We start from the raw sequence: 23880 nt of genomic DNA on the forward strand, positions 1-23880 counted from the left end.
ACCCTTGGCTGGATGAGCTCAGCTAGGGAGGTGGTTTGGTGTGTGTTTGTGTGTGTGTGTGTGTGGTTTCCCCCCCCCCTTTCTGCCTTCCATCCCTGCAGTAGCAGCGACACTGGGCTTTTAACAAGCTCTGCAGCAGATGCCAGGAGCGAGCGAGAGAGACGCACAGAGACAGAGGCTGGCAGGTGAGACCCCCCCTTGATACTGCAGTGGGGCACGGATGGGGGGGCAAGGAGGGGAGAGTGGCCCCTAAATCTGGGCTTTAAATCCTGGTGGCTTTGCATTTAATTCCCTTCCCCCCCCCCCCGCCCATCACGTTCTAGAAATCTGCAGTGCCGGGCACCTGTCCGGTTCTCTTGGCGATCTGGGGGCCTTTCTGGATACAAGGGGGGGGGGAAGACTGTTGTTGTTTTTAACTGGGGTCCCTTTTTTCTCCCCCTTCTGCAACCCCACCCTCCCAAAGTGGGGTTGGCTTTCCTGCTCCTCCTGCCAAGCGGGCACCTCCCCGAAAAAACTGATTCTGTGCAATATAATCCCTTTTCCAAGGTGCCCAGAAAAATGCCAATCCGGGACACAACCCCCCCGCCCATCTCTCCTAAATAGAGAACCGGTCTCATTTCCTTCTTGATGTATTGGTATGGAGGGGGGGCATCTGTGGGGATCTGCTCCAGGCGCTTGCTGGCACCTCCGCCCAGCGATGCCCAGTTTTCGATACCAAGGGAGGGTTGGTACCCACTGTATATTTATTTCCTCTCCCACCCTTTCTCTGCAGTGTTTTGGCATCTCGCCCGCAGAAAGGCTGGCCTGGTCTGAAAGCCGGGAGAAGATGCCAGAGGGCAAAGGAAGGGGGGTGTCAGGATGCCAAGAGGGCACAGATTGGTCTTGGACCACCTGAACCCTCTTCTTCCTCCCAATGGGTGGGGTGGGGGGGGGGGTATGGAGGCTCTTGGTTCCTCCAAAAGGCGACACGCCGGCGCTGAGTTCGAATGTCTGTCAGGGTTGGTTGGTGGTTTTCTCTTAGCTGCGACTTACCTTGTAAGGTGGCTGTGGATGATAGGGGTGATGATGAGAACGGAGCCCGGATACGTCTCTAAAAGTCTGGAAAAAATATCTAGGAGAAAATGACCGCCGGGGGCCAGGAGGTAGCTGCCGACAGAGGCTTTTCAATGCAGGTTTGGCCCTACGACGTACCCGGTCAACAGACCGCCTCTGAGAACATGCAGAGTGCCCCTTTTTCTGCTCGAGGGTTACCCTCCGGAATGGACTCTGTTTGGAGAAGCAGGGGAAAAAAATGATAACAACGTTTGAAATGTTGTTCAACACACATATTGCTGGCTGGTGTCTGGTTTGGGCTGAGGATTGTTTGAAACCAACACAATCCGTGCAAGTGGGGGGGGGGGGTGTCGGAAAATGTTATTCTTGGACTGCAGTGCCCATCATCCCCTAGCCACTGGGGTGAGGGGGGTGATGGGAGCCGTAGTGCCAAAAAAATAAAAATACATACAGCAACGTGTCCAGAGTTCTACAAGGGCCATGCAGGATAGCAACCCTTAAAGGCAAGGACAGAAAAGAGGATTCTAATCTCTCCCCCCCCCCCAAAGGAAGAAAGCAATCGCTCGCCTCCAGCTGATCGGTCTGAATAGAAAAATCTGGATTTCCTTCCTGGCTTGTCCCTGGCCGTCTGGACCCAAGTTGGTCAGAAGGGCTGTTATGATCCAGATGGTGATCTCCTGATCAGCACACCCCCCCCCCCCAGGAATGGCTCGGTTGTCATGAGAACTCAATTCCTCATTCTGAATTATTGATGGTTAATTGGAGGAGGGGGAGGGAGAGAAGAGATGCAGAGGGAGGGGGGGAAGCATCTTTCTTACCATCTGCCTTGCTACAGGAAATCGAGACACAGTCTGTCTAGATTTGTTCCCGACCCCAGCCATCTGGTGGATCCTCCATGTTTCAAGGCAGGCTACCTCCGGTCTAGCAGACGTTTGAAACCTCTTAGTCTACGGAGTCATTTGCTCCAGTTTCAGGATGTTTGACTGACCGCTGTCAGGAACAGGAGATAATTGGTTAGAGAATTAGAACTATTCTGCTAGATATCCAGGCTCAGTGTTTTTAGAACAGTTACTTCTTTTGGACTACAACTCCCAATATCCGTAGACAGCAACAAGAACAATCCACCTCCACCTGGAGTTTTGAATTTTTTAAATGATTTTCCTCTAGCTACGGAAAAGTGCAGGGATTTACAGATCGGAAATAGCTTCACCTTTGCCAGAGAGTCGTCCGCCCCTTTCTCTCATCAACTGGCATTTACAGTCTCAGTAACTCACTCTGTGACAGTCGGAGAGGGAGAATAGGCACCCTTTTCTTTACTTACAGTTGGACGGATCAAACAGCAAATCAACCAACGCGACTGCTTTCAACAACTGGCCTCAACAGACTACCAATTGCCAGCAGACAACCAAAATATGGTGGGGGGGAGAGAGAAGCATTGAGCAGAGAGGGAGGAGTTCTCTTTGAGACAGAAGGGAATGATTGGTTAGCACCAGATTGACGGACAGTCATCCCAGCCGAGAAAGGTCCCGCCCTGCTCAAGGCAGCCTGCGAGGTTGCAAAAACTCCCAACAGTTTTTGATTATGCAGAAGGGGAACCAGACCTGTATTGAGCAGCCAGGAAGCAAATTGTGATCCATGCTTGGTGTTGCGCTAGGATCCTGCCCATGTTTTCACTTCGATCTCTTTTAGCAGGAGGACTAGAAACTTACTTTTCACGGCGATTAGCGTGCGTTGTTCTAGGGTTGTCCAGCTCCAGCAGTGAGGTGGTCCGATCCACTTCTGACGAGTCTCTTAACTGAACTTTCCAAGAGTGACCCGGAGCGGAAATGGCTATCGATCCGTGTATGATGTCCAAAGATCCATGGTTTCCTAATGTTCGTTCTTCCACACCCATCATTCCTCGTTATGAGGAAAGAACAGCAGCGATGCCTTGGCAGGAGCAAACCAAAATCTCTCTAGCTTAATAGTATCCTGTTCATACCGGCTAGGGACCATTGGAAGGCCTATTCCGTGACAGTGCAGTAAAATGCAGTGCGATAAAAATATGTGCATTAACCGCACAGCGCAGTGTACACGATACAATCCACGAAAAATAAGTGCAATACAATGCCGTGCAGTAAAAACATGTGCATGCAGTGTGATGCAAAGGATACAATCCATGCAAAAAAAAACAAACGACTGCACACAGATGTTTTTAGCGTGCGGTGCTGGGGAAAAGGCGGAGTGAAAAACACAGCCTTGGTTTTTAAAAAAACATCCACCGGAGATTTTGCAAGGATGCTCAGAAGTGCATCCTTTTTAAAAAAAATAGTAGCAACCATGCAGTAAAAAATGTGCAGTCGGAATGGTGGGCTCCTTTTTTTAAAAAAAGTGCCGTCAAAATTGGGGGAATAATGCACTACCAATGTGGTAAACATGTGCAGTGCCAACGCAGTCCTGTTTTTTATTCTTAAATGCAGGAACAACATAGGGAAAGGATGTGCTGCCAAAATGCCATGGGGGGGGGGGAATATCAGCTGTTCTCCTAGACATGATGATTTCTTTTTATCCCCTTCCTTTTCTAGCCTGGATTTTAGGAGCCGCTTGTACCTTTCCCCGGAACCCAGGACATCAACACCACCCTGGCGGCTGAAACCCGGGAGCGTCTCAGCAACCGGGGTGGGGGGCCTGCCCCCTTTTTCCTCTCATCTTCCGGAGCCATGGAGTCCCCCAAGAAAGGCCTGGTCTGCAATTTGAACCACGTCCACCTCCAGCACATCTCTTTGGGCCTCCACCTCTCTCGCCACCCCGAACTCCAAGAGGAGGCCCCCGCCTCGGGGCCGAAGAGAGACCGGACGGGTTGTTCCGACTGCCACCGGCACGCCAACGGCGGGGTCACCCCCGAGCTGGTGGACGCCAACTCCAACAACCCGTCGCTGTCGTGCCGATGCTGTGCCGGCCACCTTCTCCCGCCGGAGGTCAAGCCCGGCTTGGCGCTCCGGCCGGAAGCGTTGGCCAACGGGCCGATTCTGACCGGCGAGGAAGAGGACGGAGGCCCCGGCTCCCCTTCCGAGCCGGATTCCTCGTCCGTCAGCAGCTGCTCGGATCTCAGCCTGGACGACACGCCGGTCTCCGTCTACTACAGAGCGTTCCCCGGGGAAGAGGCTCAAAGCCCTGAGAATCCGCCCAACATTGTCCCCTTGGAGGAGGCTCAGAACCTCGTCCTGCAGGCCCGGCCGGAGGAGAGGAGCTTGAATCTGAACATCTGGGCCGTGGACCGTCCTCCGTCCCGGGTGTGGGACAGCCCCGACAGCCTCGGCAGCGCCAGCTCGCTGGAGTCCACCTCGGGCCCGGCTTCTCCCAGCCCGCAGACCCTGGCGGAGCGTCCCCTGGCTGGTTCAAATCCATCTCCTCCACAGGCACCGTCTCCCCCGGTCCGGCCCTGCCGAGCACCCCCGGCGGTGCCGGTTCCCCCCGTTGCCGGCCCGGGCCTGGATTCGAATTGCAACGCCCTGCCGGACGAGGGAACCGAGCCGGAGGGATCCTCCGTGGGGCGGGTGGACATCAACTCCAACCGGGAGGCTCTGCCCCGGCCTCGCTTTGGGGGGGTCCCTCCCCCGGTGCCCCCCAGAACCAAAAGGGGCCTTCAGGGGTTGAGGAGAAGCGAGGCAGGGAAGCCGAAATCGGAGACGGCGCCTCTGGGAGCCTCGGAGGAGCAGCCGGCAGGCCCCCAAGGTGAAGGGGTCAAGAAGACCATCACTTCCTTCCATGAGTTGGCCCAAAAGAGGAAGAAAGTGGCCACCCAGGGAAGGAAGGAACAGAGCGACTGGTTGATTGTCTTTTCTCCGGACACGGAGTTCCCCCCTTCTCCGGAGGCCACGTGGGGCTCGGCCCCGGACAAAGCCAGCCCGTCCACCTCGCCCTCGGACCCGGCCAACCCCACCACCGCCTGCGGGGTGACCACCTTCAAGGAGCTGCGCTACCGCAAGCAGAAAAGCCAGCTGGCCCCTAAGGTGGCCGCCCGACCCCTCGCCCTGGGGGATCCCGGCCCGGCGGTGCCGGAGAGCGAGGCCGAGGTCCCGCCGAACGGGCCCTTCCGGACGCCGAAAGAAGCCCCGGGCCGGCAGAAGAAGACGTCCCGTCTCGGCTTGCAGCCCATCGTGGAAGGGGGCTTCGAAGAAGGAGAGGAGGGAGGAGGAGGAACGGAGCCGAGGAGAAGCTGGGAGGAGATGCCCAAGGGGAAGAGGGACCCCTGGATGCCGGGGAAAGAGGAGAGAGGGAGCCGAGGTTTTGCAGAGGGTAAGGCTTAGACAGGGCCTCCATCCGTGGAGGTCAGCTTTGGCCAGCGGTGTTGGGGTCTGGGCAGGAAGCAATGGGGACAAGAAGGTGAGTGGACCGTCCGTTAGGGAATTCCGGATTCCGGACTTAATGGTGGAATGGAGAATGCTCCCTTCCCTCCATTCATTCATTCATTCATTCATTCATTCATTCATTCATTCATTCATTCATTCGGTCATTCATTCCTTTTCCCCCCCTCTTTTGTAAATTTGTATACCGCTGACCTCGCGTGCCGACACTAAGCGGTTTACAAAGCTAAAAATAAACAATAACTCCCAAGGATTCATTCCCTCCATTCATTCATGTGCTCATTCATTCATTCATTCATTCATTCATTTTTCCCCCTTTCGTAAATTTGTATACCGCTGATCTCGTGTGCCGACACTAAGCGGTTTACAAAGCTAAAAATAAACAATCACCCCCAAGGATAGAAAATAAAATAAATCCTTCCCCAGGAAAAGATCCCCGATGCTGGCTGACTCCAGGAAATGTATACGGAGACAGACGTCTTTGAGGGCTGGCTGAAATAAGTTTTAGTCGTCTTGGTGTGTATTAAACAAAAAAGTCTTCGTCCCCTTTGCTACGGGCATTTCCCCTTAAAGCAGGTTGGCATTATTTTGTTTGTTTGTTTGCTTTTGCTCCGCCTTCCTCCTTCAAAAGAACCCAACACCCTTAAGCAACAGTATCGAACGCTAACAACAGTGAGTATACAAAAAACCATATCAAAACACATTCGAAGCGGTAAAATGCAGCAATACGTTTAACTAAACCCCACCTAGGCAGCCGTTTGCTCAGGGAAAGCCTGCCTGCAGAGAAAGATCTTTACATATTTGCAGGAGGAGAGCCAAGACGGGGCCAGCCTGGTTCCCAGTGGGAGGGAGTTCCAGAGTCTAAAGGCGCCGCCCCCGAAAAGGCTCTCCTCTCCCATGTCTCCAGCAAAGACACTTTTGAAGGTTTTGGGACCGAGAGCAAGGCCTCCCCTGAGGCTCTTAGCACTCGAGGAGGCTCATTGAGGGAGACGCGGTCCTTGAGACCGCACGGATCCCGGCCCTTTTAGGGCCTTACAGGTTCGAACCAACCCTTTTGAGTTGTGCTCGGAAATGGATCAGCATCCGGGGAGCTGCCGCAACAGGGAGGGGGGATGATGATGGGATCCCTGGCACTAGGGGTTCAAAGCAGAGCCCAGCATTTTTTTAAAATCTACTACCCAAACCCCCTTTGAAACGAGGTCATTCCCACCTCTCGGGCTGCTAGCTAGCAATGATGTAAACAACAAAATGAATAAATACAAATATAATGTAGACTTGTAGTTGCTGACGTCCTGTTTTTAGTTTTCAGCACTAGCCACCGAAAAAGCTAGAGGATTTTTGCCCCATTTAGTGACACCCTTTCTCTCTCTCTCTGTTTCTGCTGTCACCATCTGCACTCATGAATATTGGCATATTCAAGCAACGCAACCACACAGCACCATGCCGATGAGTTCCTTTCATAGATTTATTTTCTAGCCAAGCAGAGCGGCCTTTGAACGAGGAATGCATGGGCGGTGGGGGTGTGTAGGCACGCACCCCTTGTTCGTCTTTGCTTAAACAGGTGCTGCAGGTTTTTGTTTGAAAAAAACCCTGCAAGACCTTTTTAAAACCTGCTCAGGAGGAAAAAGAAAAATGTGCCCTAGATGCGGAAAAGCAAAAATTATGCTCTTCCCCTAACCTTGCATCCCACTTATGATGTGCCATCAAGTCAAAACCCACTTGCAAGGACCCTAACAGGGTTTTCAAGGCAAGCGAGGTATTTAAGGAGCCGTTTCCACACTTCCACCCCCAGGTGAGTTCCCATGGCCGAGCGGAGGAATCGAACCCACGCCTCCCGAGTCCAAATTCCAAAGAAAGTAAACATACCCGCCTCCTAAAAGAAAGAGGCACTCTGATTGGCTAGCATGCTTGCCAATCAAGGCTGAAGCTTTTCCCCCTCCCCTGCGGATGGCTATACATTATCTAGGAGGAAGCAGGAAGAGAAAAATAAGTTTAGGTGTGTGTTTTTTTTTAAATTTTTTATTTGCACGGCTGCATTTTAACCTCCCACCCCTTTCTTTTCTGTTGGAACTGGGTGTTCTTTCTCCATGTATGCAGCAACTGGAGAGTAGGTGAGATCCCTGGATTGTATGCAAGGAAAATAATAATTTTTTTGTGCATTTGGGTAGGTGGCTTGCGTAATATAACTTCAACACAGGGCGATGCCGTGATGGAATCAGATGGTTTGTTTTTTTTAATCTCTGGAATTTCCTATAGAGGAACTAAGTCCAGATTGCTCAGGGCTTGGAAACTTTAAAGCCACACTCCCACATTGGCTGAAATTTGTGTTTTTGTTTTTTAAAATACAAATAACGTATATTTTCCTGCTCTGCTATGCCTCCGCTTCAAAATCTGGCTGCTGATGGCTGCATCCTTTCCTTCTGGATGCCTGATTCCCAACTCAACCACCCGAGGCCTGATCCTAGGGTTAAAAAAAAACTAGACACGAGAAGGGCATCTTTTAATTGGGTCGTCTCCGAATTGAGCATCCGGTATGGGATGCAGTGTGGCAAGAATCGGTGGTACCCAGGCGTGCAAGAGCGAAAACGGGCAAGCCACCCAGGCTGTGTTGTGCCAGACAGATGTGGCAGCTCTCCAAAGAGGGAAGGAATATTTTATTTCTTTTGATGAGGTCCTGGTTTTTAAGGACACCCTAAAAAAAAGGAAGAAAACCCACTTCTTCTGTTGGCAACTTCGCCTTTTAAACAGGGCTGAATTTCAGCCTCTGAACCAAGGCTATTCCCTCTCCAGCGTGTGCTCTCGTGATAAACTGAGCCGGGGGGGGGCAGCGAATCGCCCAAAAAGAGGAAGAAACCACCCTTTCCAAGATTGTTAGACTCCGCCACCCATCGTCCCTGAACTTGGGGGGCTGATGGGTGCCGGAGTCAAACCGCCTTCGCAGGGGCTCAGCTTGTCCGCTCCGGGCTTAGGCTGTCCGGCGTCCAGTCCACGCCAGCCGGGAGGCGTTGGGGACGATGGGAGATGTGGCATTCTCTTTTTTTTTTGGAAAGGGGGTATCGTTTTGCTCGTCTGTTTCTCATTTATGTGGTCTTGTTTGTCTGCTGTGACATGTGGAATTAACATTATTTTTTTTCCCCTTCTCCATCTTCTCTCCTCTTTGCTCCTTCTTCCTCCCGGCTACCCTAACCCGGAACACCCCCCCCACGCTACCACGGGCCGTCACCCTGTCCCCAAAACTCTCTCTCATTCCTCTTTCCCTCCTGCCCCCTCTGGTCCTCCATCCACCACGTCCTCCCACCTTTCCATCACGTCTTCCCTCGGCCCCTTCCCGGATTCTGGCCACGGCTTCGCTTCCCCAAATGCCCCTTGCCTTCGGCCCTGCCTGCCCCCAAAGTTGGCCCTCGTCCTGCTCGCCCGCCCCCTCCCCTCCTGGTCCGTGTCTCCTTGTTGGACGGCCAGGGGGCAGAGGGCCGGAGGCACCCCCTTTCCGACTCCCCAGTTTTGGAGAGCGTGGCGTTGACCTCTCCGGACCGGACAGGCCCGGCCTTCTGCCCCCGGCTGAAGACCCTCTCCTGCGAGGAGGTCTGCCTCCTGGCCGGCCGGCCGGGCCACGTTTTGGCCACTTTGTCCCCCGAGGAGGTGCTCCCCATCCGCCTCTCGCCCATCGGGGCTTTTTCCCCGCCGGCCCGGAGCGTCCTGCCTTTCCTGGAGAGCTCCGACTTGGCCGTCCTCTTCTCCCCACTTTTCCCCCGCAGCAGAACCTATCCTGCTTTAGCTTTCTCCCCCCGCCAGGTGCCCGAGCTACTCCGCGCCGCCCGGGCCCCCCTCGACAGCCAGGCTGGAGCGGGGCCCGGGAGAACGACCAGGGCCAAAATGGGAGATGAGCCATCGGAAGCCCCCAAGCCACGTAAGCCACTGCCCTTCCCCTCCTCCCCTCGCCTCCCCTCCGTGGCCCTCTTTGTTCCATCTCCCCCTCCTTTGTCGTGTATCGTGCACTGCCAGGGGTAAATGGTTTATGTTGACTTTCCCTGGGGGGGGACAGAAAAAGAAAGAAAGAGGTTGCCCGTCGCACCCCTGGATGCTTTCCTGTTCTGGTCCATCGGCTTCTGCTGGGTCGATCTAGCCTTCCATGCCCCCCCCCAATCTCAGAGGTATAACAGGAACTTCCCAGCCTTGTTCCCTGACCTGGGACATAGGATCATGGCCCTACCTACAGATATTCTTGGATCGCAGCTCCCTGGATGGTTTAAAAAAAAAAAAGGGCAAAATTCAAATAAAACAATAGTTTTAAAATAGCTGCAGACTCCGAGATCACAGTGGTGTCCGCAGCGGTTACAGGGTTGAAAAGAGATCTGGGTTCAAGGTGTGCGCGTGGCCATGCAACTCACCGGGCGGCCTTGCGCTCACCCTTCTCTCTCCACCTGGCTGACCTTAAAGGGCTGTCGTGAGGAACGGGAAGGGTGGGGAGGCTGGCTTGAGCTCCTTGGGGGGGTCTAGCATGGAACCCACAAGCAATAAACAGCAAGTAGCGATGCTGGCACATGGGAGTTGTAGTCCAACAGCATTTAGAGACGTATGCACCTCAATCCTTTCCTAGTGGGACCAGACCAGAAGGATACACCCCCCCCCCCCCGCAGGGGAAGAAGTAGCTGGTGGTTTAAATCTCCAGTGGAAATCTGACCTAGAAAATAATAAACTCGAGGGTCGTTTTTAATGGGACGAAATTCTCTAGAAGTGGGATTCTGAGCCACAGAAAAGCAAGCTAGGGCTTAGGACTGAAATGGACGAGCACTAGGGATAAACTGATCCACCGATTCTTGATTTAAATGGATGTCGCTCAATTCAGAAGAGATGGAATAGGCTCTGACAGTGAGGTTTGAAGATTTATTTCATCGTTTTCAATCGCACGCTCAGTTTTCGGACGGAGCAAACCCGCCGGCCCTCGATTGATTTTGGATTTTCTGTGTTAATTGAACAGTTGGCTTAAATCGTGCTGCTGGAGCACGAGGTCACAGATCCTGAAATTGTTGTGATTTTTAAAAAACTGCTTCTCATGAAAGCTGGCCGGTAAAGGGGGTCCTTGAGACATTTTGACACACAACGTGCTTCTAATATTGAATACAAAGAGAGAGAAAAAAAACCCCAGAATCCACTCAAATCTTTTTTAAAAAAGCTTTGTGATAAGTAAGGCACACCCAAAACATGTAAAAAAGGCTTGACAGAGAGAATATGAAATAAAATCTATTACAGGGAATGCTTTTAGCCAAAGACAGAAAAAGGAATTCAGGTTTTCTCAACCAGCTGGGAATTTTCTAGCTATATAGCAGACTGTATTTAAAAAAACATAAATTTAAGCATTGGCCATATTGTCAATTTCAGGGTGAAACTGAGTTGAAATGGATTTAATACTGGGTCTAAGCTCAGCTTGGTTTTGGAGGGATATTCTATGATACATATATTTTTTCATAGTTTCTCTTGAGATCTCAAAATAGCCTCAAAGGAAAACGAAACCTGGTTATGGGAGGGGGGGCAGGACGGCAGAGAGGTTAAGAGGTGTAAAAAGCTATATAAAGTAGGACCCTGTATCTGCAGGGACCCTGCACAGTATTCCCCCCCTTCGCAGATACTGAAAAATGTGAATATTGCAAACCCTAGACATAGCAAGGTCTTTGTCTCCCTCTAGTGGCCAGTTCTGGCAACTTCACCTTTAGAAAAATACATTTCTAGGATTTTTCTTTTAATATTTTCAGATCAGTGGATACTGATCCTGCAGATATAGCAGATATGTATGGTATTTTAGGGTCCGCAGAGAAGCAAGGAAGGGAGCTTAGTAAATGGATATTGATTTCTGGTTCTTTTTTTGGGGGGGTGTCACTTCTTGTTTCCCCCCGCAGTCCGACATTCTCAGTCCTCGGGGGGCATCTCGAGCGACAGACGCCTACGGAGAGCCGACACGGACCGCCCATCCTCCCAGCTTCGAGAGCAGAAGAAAGGTGAGATCTATTTGGGCTGGAAAAAGCTTTTGCAAATTTATTTATTTTTTAAAGGGTGCCATCCAGGTGTCTTCCCCCCACCTCCCATTTCTGGGACCCGTGGCTACATTTGCAAGCTGCAAACGGAGTATATATATATTTTTTAATTGGCTGGTGGAATAATTTCATGAAATGACACGTTTTCCCATAATCCATTTACCACGGAAAACAGATTTACAGATTTCGACTTATTTCCTGCGAATACGCCAGCGAGGCATTTTTTTTCCGTTTTAACCCAGGTTTTCTCCAAGCATCCAGAGATGGAGCTTTTCATTAAAAGGACTCGTTAAGGCCCCGGAATGGGCTATTCTCCGAGACCTTAAACCTTGCGAATCGCAGGGATCCCTTTCAAGTTTTCCTTGTTTCCATGGGAACTGCTTCTTCCCCTTTCCACCGTTCCTAAAAACCAGGACGAGGGTTTCCAGAGCAACTTCTTTGCTTTGAGCCGAAAACCCTAGTCTGATTCCAGAGATAAACGACGACCTTTTCCTTCTGCATGTTATTATTATTTATTTATTTATTTGAAATGATGTCCCCCTTTAACTTGTAATTCTCACTCAGGTGGTAATAGACTCAGTTTTGTTTTGTTTTTCCCCCCTCAATATTTCTGGCTTCACATCAGCCCTGTGAGGTTGGCCAGGCTAGGCAGCCCGTCGAAAGAGCGGGGCCTCGTTATCGGTGGCCCCCTTCCCCGTCAAAAGGTTGTTCTCCGTGAAATCCCAGCCTTGGCCACTTGGGGGCGTTGGTCATGTTCTCAGCCCCCGTCTCTGAATTTCCTCTCTCTCTCCGGTTTGCTTCCTCAGCTTTGCTGGTGGCGATCAGCGCCTCCGTGGACAAAATTGTGGCTCACTTCAGCACCGCTAGAAATCTCGTCCAGAAGGTTGGTTCATTTGTTCATTGTTTTAATTACCGGCGGGGGGGGGGAGTTCCTCAAAGTACCGTATTTTTCCGTGTATAAGACTATACTTTTGTCTAAAATCTTTAGACTAAAAATGGAGGGGCGTCTTATACACGGAAGTACGCTGAGAAGAGGACAAAAATAAGTGGAGGGGAAAGCAGGGATCAAAGCGATCCTGCAGCACTTTGATCCCTTTCCCCCTCGACTTGCTAAGCCCCACTTAGATTTCTTAATTTTGGATTAGAAAAGTGGGGGCATCTTATACATGGGGGCGTAATTTTCTGTTTTTGAGCTGGTGCACTGAATCTTATAATCTCCTCCCTGACCGGACGCCAAGAAAGCAATTCCTGTAGTTTGAGGGAAAGGGGAGGAAGCTAATTAGGAGGCGCTAATGATCAATTAGGAAGGGGGAAAGGAACGGCTGGTGGCTCTTTTCTTGCAGCTGGTTGAATGGCACACGCTCTCTCTGTCTCTGTCTTTCCTTTCCAGGCCCAGCTGGGTGACAGCAGGATCAGCCCCGATGTGGGCTACCTGGTTCTGAACACCCTCTGCCCTGCCCTTCGGGCTTTGGTCAGCGACGGGCTGAAGCCCTTCCAGAAGGACGTCATCACCGGGCAGAGGCCGAGTTCCCCCTGGAGCGTGGTGGAAGCTTCCGCCAAGCCTGGTGAGGTTGGAAAGAGGCGGGCAAATATATATATAAAATACAAAATGTCGGCTTTGCAACCAGGAGCTGGGAAAACGTTTTCCTTCCAGAGACACACTTCCTGCAAAGCTCCCCTACCTGAGCCAAGCCACTTGCAAATAAACCCCCCGCTTCTTTTTTCCACTGAAAAGACAAAAAGCAAGCTGCAGAGCTGAGAAACCTTGTGACAGGATATTTAAACAGATTTTTTTAACCTCTCAAGGGAACTCTGCTTCTAATAATGGGCAGTGTGGTCTGTTTTGACCCGAGGGAAGGAGATTCAATCAAGGTTAGCCAGATCCATAATAATTTGGAAATTTGACTTTTAAAGACTCGGCCATTCTGAAATTGAAATTACTAGGACGGAGCCAAGTTTTCTGCTCCAAAAAAAAAAAAAAAAAAAAGTGAAATAAATAATAAATATTCTTTAGTTTATTTTTTTAATGATCGAGTCCTCTTGACGATTCTGTCATTTGTTTTTGACGGTTCCTGTTGCAAACCACCCAGAGTAGCCTCGGCCGGATGGGTGGCATATAAATTGAATAAATAAATAAATAATCGATACAGGAAGTTCACCTTAACTCCTGGCATACATTGCCGTTGACGCCAGCCCTGAAAGGTAGATTTTTGTTGTTTGGTCTCCTAAGAGCTGATGGCTTGCCCAGGGCGGGTCGAAGGAAGTTCCTGATAAGAGATGAGATTTGATCAGATACTTTTTTCATCCGGGAGCTCGGAAAACTTAAATTTTTCCCATCTGGGCTCCTTGCCAATACAGTGGTGCCTCGCTTAACGGCGATAATCCGTACCAGGAAAATCGCCGTTAAGCGAAAACATCGTAAAGCGAAAAGTATGGATTTTTCCATGGCTCTGGGACGGATCCTCATTCAGAGCTGCCCCATGTTTTATGTTTGCAGGTCTACTCTGCAATGGTTCCCAAGCCTGGATCCCCAGATGTTCTTGGACTACAACTCCCAGAAGCCTTGACCCCCAAGCTCGGTCATCTGGGGCTTCTGGGAGTCGTAGTCCGAGAACACCCAGGGACCCAAGCTTGGGAGATCCACTGTGCTAAGGGATTTGACCTGTCTTCTTCCCTCCCCTTAGGCCCTCATACCCGGTCCCTGAACGCACTTTACTGGAGGGTGTCTCGACTAGCCCCGCTCCGGAGTAATCAACAGCGCTTCCACGCCTTCGTCCTGGGACTTCTTAAGTGAGTAGATACGAAGAGGGGCCAGTTCAAGCAGGGAAGAGGGAACGCGGCTTAAAAGAGGGGTGGGCCATTTATGGGGACACCCCCCTCTGATTTATACGGTCCCGATTCGGAGACACAACGATACTGTGCCTTCCCTAGGAAGGGAGGGAACGAGGGAGACAGACGGGAGGACTAAGAGAACCCCACTGGATCTGGCGCCCCCAGGGCCCACAAAGGTCCCTTTTAAGACCTTCCAGCCTTGGGGCCTAATCCTGCAAGGGGGGGGCACATCTATCGGAACCTGAATGCCACCCCCCCTTTCTGTTTCGCCTTCTTCCCCCCTAGCCTGAAGCAGCTGGAACAGTGGTTCGCACACCTTCAGCGCAATTCAGGTAAGTGCGGTGCAACCTGGCAAGGGGGCCGGCGTCTCCGGCCGGGGGATCTCGGGCGCGGTTCTGCCTCGATCCATCTGGTTACCTGTCGCTTAAAAACCGAAACGACCCTTGGGGGCCCCAAGGTTTAAGGTTATGGGCTCAAAGTTTGGCATTCCGAGTGGGGGAAAAGAAGGATCAAGGGCCAGGAGGAGGGTCGTCTCGGCCGGACGGCTCGGAAAGACGGCAGGAATCAGAATCGATGATGATGATCTGGCTGGATCAATCGGCTGCCCCTGTTCGAGGACTCCCAGTTCAATTTTTAAAAAAACTGTAATCGGTGAAACGATAAAAGTCCATCCAGGAGATAAAACAGCAGATCAGAATTATACCACTATATAAGTCACATAGGTTTATGTGGTTTTTCTTTTGTTTTAACCGGGTCTCCGCCATTTGCTGGCTGGATAGCTCAGTGGGTTGAGGCATTGGTCGGGAGTTCGAATCCCCCGCTATGCCTCCTTGACAGGGGCTGGACTGGATGATCCAGAGAGGTCCCCCTTTCCAGCTCCGCCGTTCTCCGAGGACACTTGCCTCATTCTTGAGACCGGCCTTTAGCCAGATCCCTAAACAGCTCGGTGGCTGACCCTCTGATTCTCCCCCTACCTTCTGGGAGAAGAGCCAGCCTGGGTGGCCTTGGGCGAGCTGCAAAGCCCTCGTCCCTAACCTTACCTGGGCCTTCCTAAGGGCTAGAAACTTGATTTTTAGAAAACAACTTTGGAAAAGAAAGAAAAGGTTCGATCTGCACCCGGATTCTATATTGTCCCCTCCGCCTCTGACATTCATTTCAGATAACGGGGGAAGCCCCGCGTGGGGGGCAAATGGGGACCGTTCTGTGGGCCGATGCCAAGACCAGCCTGCTTTCTCCCCACAGAACTCATCTCCGCCCTTTACTTGCCCACGGCTTTCCTAGTCCTCAGTCAAGGCTTTTGTTGGCGGTGGGCCGAGGAACTCTTGCTCCTGCTCCAACCGCTCTCCATGCTGACCTTCCAGCTGGATCTCCTCTTCGAGCACCACCATCTCCCTCTGGAGGTCCGCCTGGCGCCCCGGCCGGCGGTCACGCCGCCCACGGAGCTGGCCACCGGCTTCTGCCCAACCCAGGGGCCGGATTCCCCTCAAAGCCTGGTTTCCCTTTCCGGACCGTCCAGTCCGATGGACGGGTCCCCGACTCTTCCCCAGAGACTTCTCCGGTGGGGGGATCGGTTGACCCACACCTGGCTGGGCAACGAGGCCTCCCTGACGCCGGAGCCGGACCCCGAGGCGGTCCAGCAGGAGACCGGGGGGAAGCCACCGAACTGGTGGGAGCAGCTGAGCCGGGCGTCCGGTGTTTATGCCACCTCCTCGTCAACGGTCTCGAAACCGGAGGGCTTCCCTTACGCTCACTGGGCCAAGCTGCGGACGGCCGTCGGGGGAGCCGTCAAAGAAGCCCGTGCGGGGATAGCGGAATCCGCACTGAGTGCCGACACCTGCCCCCCAAGCCCGGGCCGAGACGGTCGCTCGGAGCAGCCAATGCGGGCGTCCGGCCGCAAGACGGAGAGCGCGCCTGCCGACGAGACCGGCGGAAAGGCTGATGATACAGAGGTGCCCACATCTGGAGAACCCCGCGAGAATCCCGATGCCACAGAGACCCCCGGAAGCGGGAAGGGGAAGCGTCTGGGGTGGCTGTTTGGAGCAAGTGGCCCGGGGATGCCCGCTGAGCCGGATTCGAATCTCCCCAAGTCCAGGTATTGGGAACGGGAAGGGCCCCGTTTGCAAAGGGCTTCGGGGGGAGAACATGTTGGTTTGAGAAGTCGACAACTTTTTTTCCTGGTGGCCCTCGAGGTGAGGCTGGTGGCCATCGGATTAGAGACTACCATTCAAATCCAGGCAGCCTCGGGCCCTTAAATCTGAATACACCCCTCCCATGCTGACAAAAAAAAATGGATTATAGTGAATGCCATACATAGCATGGTCTCTGGCTCCCTCAAGTGGCCACTTCTAGTAATGACATTATAGAAATACATAGTATTGCGATTTTTCTGTTAATATTTTCAGACTGCCTATGTAAATCAGTAGATCCGGATCCTCTGGATAAGGGAATCCTACTGTAGTAAAATAAATATCCCTCTAGGCTCAGCTGCAGCCAATAAGAGCTTTTTAATATTGAAAATATTCTAAATAAAATTAGTTCAGTTTTCTTGGTCCTTTTAATTCTGTTTAAAAAAAAAATCTGGCCGGTGGCACTGCCCGCCACTACAAAGTGGCCCCCAAGAACGGCTGCAAAACTGAATTTGGCCCTTGCCTGGATGAAGTTTGCCATCCAGGCGGTTGTTGCTCCGTTGGGCATGGGCTTTGAGCTGGGGATTATTGCTATTCCGACAGGCGCCCTTCCAGCTGGCTTCCTCCTGCCATGAACGTCCTGGCTTTGGTAATGCGGACAGGGCCGAAGGAGAAGGGCTTGCAGGAAGAGGAATCGTGGCAGGATGATGGGTCCCCGGCTGCCCTGCAAAACTATAGGTAAGCCAGCTTCTGCCAGGGCCCTGTACAGAAGGGTGATTAGCAGCTTACATAGAAGAATGGGGTTTTCTTATTCCATGGACTACAAATCCCATTCTGGGAGTTCTGCCTGGCTTACAGTCCTGTTGCATCGTTAACAGCCGGGAGGCCAATGGTGTAACCCCCCCACCTCACCCCAGTGGTAACATTGCTTACCCTACTCTGTTTCCCCGAAAATAAGACAGGGTCTTATATTAATTTTTGCTCCAAAAATTGCATTAGGGATTCAGGGGATGCTTTATTCTTTTCATGTACAACCATCTATTTATTCAAATATACTCATGTCATCTTCTTCTGCACAAGGGTGGAGGGGCGGGGGTGTCACTTAACGAGGGCTTATTTTTGCGGGTAGGGCTTATATGATGAGCATCCTAAAAATCATGCTAGGGCTTATTTTTTTTCAGGTTAGATCTTATTTTCGGGGAAACGGGGTGTGATGGATCTCACAAAGATCTAGAAGGCCACCCTTTCTAAGAGGGCTTTGGTTACATTTTTCGGTGTCCGTCTCTCCGTCCAGGGCCGTCCGGGCGCTGTGCGACCACGTGGGGAAGGGGGCCGACCACCTGAGCTTCCGTAAAGGGGACGTCCTGCAGATCCTGGAGACCGTGAGCGAGGACTGGATCCGGTGCTCCCACGGAGATCGGAGAGGCTTGGTCCCCGTCGGCTACACCTCTCTCCTCGTGTGAAGGCCCCCTCCCCTCCGAGGAGCGCCGTGATGCTGAGGATCTGCTCTCGTGGGGGAAGAAAGAAGGGGGATCCATCCATGTAGCCCCAACTTTAAGAGACACCCCCCCAGGACGAACGTCGATTACGACAGGAACACCTCCCCGCAAAAGACTTGAGAAATGCATTTGTGTGCACAAAAAGTGTTGTTAACCGCACAGCAGTGCCAAGACCAAGTGGTGGCTTGTGTCCCCCGTGGATAGGGCGGCCGAGGGCTCCTTCTTGAACTCAGCCCCCCTCGGTACAAACAGCGCCCACCCTGCACCGACGCTTCTTCCGTACCTTACTGGATTTAGCCCATCCTGCCTGCCTTCCCACCTACGTTCATGCGTTTCCACTTTTTGTCTGTGATTCCCCGGCCCGTTCCAAAAAGATGATTCTCTCTCTCTCTCTTGTGGTTGTATATTGCCTATATTTGTGTGTATATAGATATATACAGATATATATATATATATATATATGCATATATGTAGTTTTCACTTTCTCGGTTGCTCGTATCAAAACGGGACGGACGCCGACGATGGAGTTCACAGGGGGACCCCTTCGGGAAGGGTTGTCCCCGGACGCTCTCCCCTCCTCATGCCCCCTGATCCGGCAAAATCGCGGGTAACGAATTACGTCGGGCCCCGTCGGCTGTCTTGGAAGGAGGCGCGCCAGCAGAGAGGAAATAAAAGGGTACACAAACCTCAGCGATGTCTGGTGAAATGGCATTTGCCGCAGGCCACGAAGGCCTCTCGGGTGTAGAAAAATGTCTGGGATCTGTAACAAAATGTTGCAGTCTTTACGCCGGCCGCCTCGTTGCCGACCAGACCCTCTTCCGACAAGATATCCTGCGTTCTGTGCCCCTGTGGACATCTTTCATCCTTGCCGGGCCATTGCGGGGAAATCCTTGGGCTTTCCTTTCAACCTCTGTTGTTATTCCCACGGTGCTGCTGGAAACCTTGTTTCTGCTGCGTGCCGGAAACACTCGCCTCTCACAGCCCACGTTAAGGTTCTAGTCCTCTTGGTGCTTCTCTGTTGAGCTGGCTGCAAGACGGAAGCTTTTTTTTTTTAAACCTCTCTGCGAAATTTACAGCAAACCCCTGCAAGTCTCCTTCTTCCTTAGACTTGCTTTTATCCTCCAGACGACCCTGCGAGGGAGGCTTGGGCGAGGAGACGGCCCCAAATCTCCGAGTGAGCGTCGTGGTTTGCGGTGGGAGGGTGTGTGTGTGTTTGTGGGTGACTGCAAACCAGCAAAAACTTTTGCTTCAAATGAGCACGGAGGGTGGCCTTAGTAGCTGAATTTGATGGGGTTTTCAAGGGCAAAATATTAAGCCTGAGTTACCTACCAGGATCTCCCCACTAGGCTTTTATGAGCTCAAAGTGGGTACTGGAAGAAGGGGTCCCGTATCTCAGCCCGGAGAAGTCAGTGGCTGCCTGTCGCTCCTCTGAACGAATCCACGTTCGTTCAGAGGGAGGAACGAAGCGGCCAATCGTGCATGCACCAGACCCCATGAGCAAGCCACAGAGAAGCACAGAAATCTGTGCCCCTGGAATGGGGAGCAAATCGTTAAAAACCAACCCAGAGATGCGGAATCCAGCAGTGCTTTAATATTCAGAAGCCAGACTGGATCCGACCAAAAGCTTGCTAGTTTTATCAGACAGCTCAGTGGTTTAGGTCTCTGGTTGGGAGTTCGAGTGTCCGGCTGGACCTTCCTTGACGGGCTGGATTCGATGATCCCAAGGGTCCCTTCCTGTCCTGTAGTTGTAAGATGATGGTTCTTATTCTCTGAATGTTGTGGGCAACCAGAAGCTTCTGCAAAACTGAACATAAGACAGGAGCGGTACCCAGGACCTTGTCCTCAGTAACTTCTAGAATGACGGCAACATTATTTGATTTTCATTTGTGCACCGAGAAGGGCATGATGGCCTTATAGGCCCCTTCCAACATCATCATTCTACGATTCCTCCGATATTGGTCGTTGTATATAGTCTTCCTGATAGCCCCAACCTCTACAAATGGATCCAATTCCCTTTTTTATGCCGCTCAAATGGCCAGCCGCCACCCCCTCTTGTGGCAGGGAGTTCCGCCGCTCGTCCCTTTTTTCATCATCCATCGCCAACAAGTTCTTGCCCTCTGGCTTTTCTTCTAAAGATGGTCTGGCCCCCAGAGGGGAATCAGTGGGTCTTCCAGCTTGTTTCTTTGGCGGACGCGGCTACGTCTCCAAGGATCGGTCTCCAAACGAGCCGTGTCAAGGACCCCGAAGGGAAAAGGGGGGGGGCTTTCCAGCATCCCAAGGGGACTGGGTGAGCACGCATGGTGTGTGAGAACCTGTGGAGGATTTGCCTATAAGACATGGGCTAAGGGGGCCGGTCCCTCAAAACCAGCCCACCCAGCCACCAGGAGATCTCCAGGACTGAGGAAGGTTGGATCTCGAACTCGGCTCCCTTCAATCAGTTATAGGTTCAATCGGGGAACACAAAACAAAATAATTAAAAAACCCAGAATTCTCTTGCATGACTCAAGATGTAGGAGTGCACGAATTTATCCTTCTTTCTCCTTGGGGTCAAAACCTACTCCGGAAGGGTTGATCTGCCCCAACCCCACCCCATACTTTAAAGACGTTATTCTGCAATTTCTACCCACAAATTCTACTCTGGCCCTCTGGTGCAAAACCCTCCTTCAGGTACAGCAGGACCCATCTCTTCCCCCCCCCCCCCCGGATATTGGAAAAAATGCAAATTACAGCAAATAACTACAGTATTTTAATAGCGAACACTACAAATGGCGTGGTCTCTGGCTCCCTCTCGTGGCCAGTCCCAGTACCTCCATCTTTACAAAGAATATATTTCTAGGATTTTTCTTTTAATACTTTCAGGCCCCGGATACTGATCCAGCGGATAAAGGGGGGGGGGGTCCTTACTGTATCTGAAGACAGAGAATTCAACCACCCCTTCCACCCTTCCAGGACTCACTTTCTAGCGCTCGCTGTTATCTTGATCCCGTCGTTCACCAAAGAAACAAAAAATTTTTTTTTGTTTAATTTTTTTTAAAAAAAATAATATGGTATCCATCAAGGAGAGAAAAATGGGAGAGCGCTGAGCAGGGAGAAAGGAAGCCGGCTGGCGTCACGTAGAAACAAAACAAAAGAAATAGCCCTGAAGCCTTTGGATAGGAAACGTGTTTTTTTTTTCCTTTTTTCCATTTAATACTAGAATCTCTCGGTATTTGGAGACGCAGGCGTTTTTATGCAATTACATCCAATGTTAAAATTGGTAATACATAATTTACAAAGATTAACATCAAAACAATGGTCTATTTAGATATGCTTTTTCTCTTCTTCTTTTTTTTTTCTTCTCTTTTTTTTTTTCTTTTGTAAAAAGGAAATATATTAGCAGCTTTTCTTCTCAGCAACCACACGGCCTATCCCCATGCAGACTAAAAAGAGTTTGTAATTCTATATTGGAAAAACAAAAAAACAAAAATCAAAACCAAACCGTAGTGCTTTTCCCTCCCCTTCACCTTCGCCTCTCCTTACTGTCCTGGGCTTCCATCCGCGATCCGGGCGAAAACTCCGGCCAGGCTTCTCCAAAGGGACCGTACAAAATTACACCCACCCGAAAAACCTTCCCCACCCGCCCCTGGTGGTTGTTCTTTTTTTTTTTCTTTCCTTTTTTAAAAGTCAGTAATTTTCTACACCAGTAAGAAAACAAAACAAAAAAACTTCGAGAAAAAAAAAAAGCCAACACAAATTCTTCGCCCTTACCTAGAATTTGATTGTCTAAAAAACTTTTTTTTCTTTTTTTTGTTGTCTTTCAACAAAAGAAAGATAAAATGGCAGAGCTGTTTCTGTCTCGCTTCTGGGCAACTTTTCATTTTTATTTATTTTTCTTTAAGAAGGATTTCTTTACCTTTCCCCCCCCCCTCCCTCTCTCTCTCTCTCCTTTAGTGTTTAACACTGCATTTTGAGACAATTAACCCCTGTTTTGTACTACATGGAGCGACTCAAAAGATTTTATTTTTTTTTCCAGACATGCGATTTAATTTTCCCTCCCTCATTTCCCCCCCCTCCCCGGCCCCACAACATGTAAGAGTATTTAATACTCTGGGATCTCCTGTACAAGGGTATTTTTTTTCCTACAGTAAGAAAATATTCCAAACTATTTTCTTATTTGTTTTTTTTTTTAATAAAATATTTTTTTTCCTCCAAGGGTTCCCTCCCCCGTGCTCTTTTTCCCACCCCGTCTAACTTTTTTTTTTTAAATTGTCAAGAAAAGGGGGGGAAAAAATCTGAACGGAATGAAGCCTTTGTTGGTTGTTCCAAACTAAAAAGTAAAATAAGAATTATATTGGTAACAAGAATGTACAGAGGGGATGAACTTGGTCCGTTAGGAAGGGACACGGGGATCAAGAGAGAGCGACCATATTGCTTTACAATCACGCAGCGAAAAGGAAGGGTTAAGATATATATACATCTTGGCACACCGAGAAAAAACGGGATTCTTTTCAGGGTTATAAGGACACCTAAAACAGGACCATAATATGCATATGAACGCCAAAAAGACAAAAGAGAGCAGAGCCACACGAAAGGGAAAACGTTTGCCACCCGGCCGGCCTCGCGCCGGCGGATCTCGGCCCCCCTTGGCGGTGAAAAACCGGACTGCGTTAAAAGCAAGGCGTCTGTCCTTCCTCTGCAGTCCGTAAGTTAACACTTCCAGGGTTGTCTGTGGGTCTCCTTTTTTATATATATATATTTTTATTTTTGTCCCCCAAAGTTTTTTTTAAAGGCAGAGAGAGAGGCAGGAGCATAAAATACACTGTCTCTTTAAGAGACAGATGTCTGTAAGCTGTACAGAGTGGGATTTCTTTCTCCCCCCCTCTTGTTAAAAAAAAAAGTAAAAACACAAAGAGTAGTGTTACCTGTGGATAATAAGTCTACAATTTCACGACAAATACTTGTTCAGAAATACTGCTCGACGGTTCGTGTAGTGAAACGTTATTCGTTCCGTCTCTGCGGGTCGGTTTTTTTTTTTTTTTTTTGGACAGGTTTCGGGGTTAAGGTTGGGTGTCTTTCCATTTTCACAACACACGGGACGCACGAGAACGACAGCTTATTACAAAAATAAGAGGAGGGAGGTGTGTGTGGGGTGGGGTGGGGTGGAAGAAAGGAACGAGGGAAGAAAAAAAAAAAGGACCCCATGGGGCGCGTTGGGACTGGATTCGCTTTATAGAATTTCTCTGCAGCAAAAAAACAAACAAAAAGAATCCCCACCCCATAAACATCACCCTCCCTCCCCACCCTGTGTTGCAAGAGGCAAAGGACGCCCAAGTGCTTTTGGAGCCAGCGGCTTCGGCCGAAGTGTCCCCCCCCCCCCCGATGACGGGGCACTCCCAGCGGCAATACGTCCGACGGGCCTTCCATGCGCAAAGCGCGCCACTCGTCCTCTCTTCTGTCCTGCGCAAGCGAAAGACCAGACACGCACCATTACGTGCTCTCTCTTCCCCCCCCCCCACACTCCAGCCAGCTCCTGCTTGGGGGTCTTTTGCGGCACCCCACTGCAGGAGAACCGATGCGTACTGGGGAAGGGGGGGATTCCATGGAAGGGCAGCAGTCCCAAAGCCCATTTATTTACCTGCCTGCACTTCTCTGCACCCCCCCGGCTTCTCTTCCCCCCCTTCCTTTCGAGAGGGACATCAGAACGGAGGTGGGGGGGGGGAGAGAGAGAGAGAAAGTTGTTCGGGATCGGGCAAGAAGAAGAGGGGGGGAAAAATAAATTAAAATTGTGACCGTCTTGGACAAAGAACCACAAGGTTTTCCTTAGTACCTTAACACGGACAAACAAGGCACGCACGCGCCCAACACTACACACACGGTTAAGAGCACTGCCTGGGGGTGAGGGGCTGCTCGCCTCCCGGTCACGTCCGCGTCTTAAGTGCTACAGAACTCTTGCATCCGTTTCCGCCTGTCCTCCGGGTGCCTCCCCCAGACGCACGCCGTTCAGAGGCTCCAAGCA

The 23880-nt window shown here is 51.0% G+C and overlaps 1 protein-coding gene across 2 annotated transcripts; it reads left to right on the forward strand.

Moving 5' to 3' along the window:
- Window positions 1-18575, forward strand: RUSC1 (RUN and SH3 domain containing 1). Of its 2 annotated transcripts, XM_072984284.2 has the most exons (11): window positions 1-185; window positions 3618-5331; window positions 8794-9306; window positions 11294-11392; window positions 12235-12311; window positions 12819-12993; window positions 14113-14218; window positions 14546-14592; window positions 15503-16352; window positions 16990-17124; window positions 17681-18575. In XM_072984284.2, the coding sequence occupies exons 2-11, from the start codon at window positions 3753-3755 to the stop codon at window positions 17847-17849; spliced, it is 3750 nt and encodes a 1249-aa protein (XP_072840385.2). In that variant the 5' UTR covers window positions 1-185; window positions 3618-3752; the 3' UTR covers window positions 17850-18575. The 2 variants fall into 2 exon arrangements, with proteins under 2 accessions (XP_072840385.2, XP_072840386.2); XM_072984285.2 differs by lacking the exon at window positions 8794-9306.
- Window positions 18576-23880: the final 5305 nt, after the last annotated feature.

This window comes from Pogona vitticeps, chromosome 15, assembly GCF_051106095.1.
Source record: "Pogona vitticeps strain Pit_001003342236 chromosome 15, PviZW2.1, whole genome shotgun sequence".
Classification (NCBI taxonomy): domain Eukaryota; kingdom Metazoa; phylum Chordata; class Lepidosauria; order Squamata; family Agamidae; genus Pogona; species Pogona vitticeps.

Excerpts from the sequence above, each read along its gene's own strand:
- RUSC1 (XM_072984284.2), top strand. The coding sequence starts at position 3,753 with ATGGAGTCCCCCAAGAAAGGCCTGGTCTGCAATTTGAACCACGTCCAC. Across the intron at positions 9,307-11,293 it reads ATCGGAAGCCCCCAAGCCAC|TCCGACATTCTCAGTCCTCG; the intron begins GTAAGCCACTGC and ends TTCCCCCCGCAG. Across the intron at positions 11,393-12,234 it reads GCTTCGAGAGCAGAAGAAAG|CTTTGCTGGTGGCGATCAGC; the intron begins GTGAGATCTATT and ends TTGCTTCCTCAG.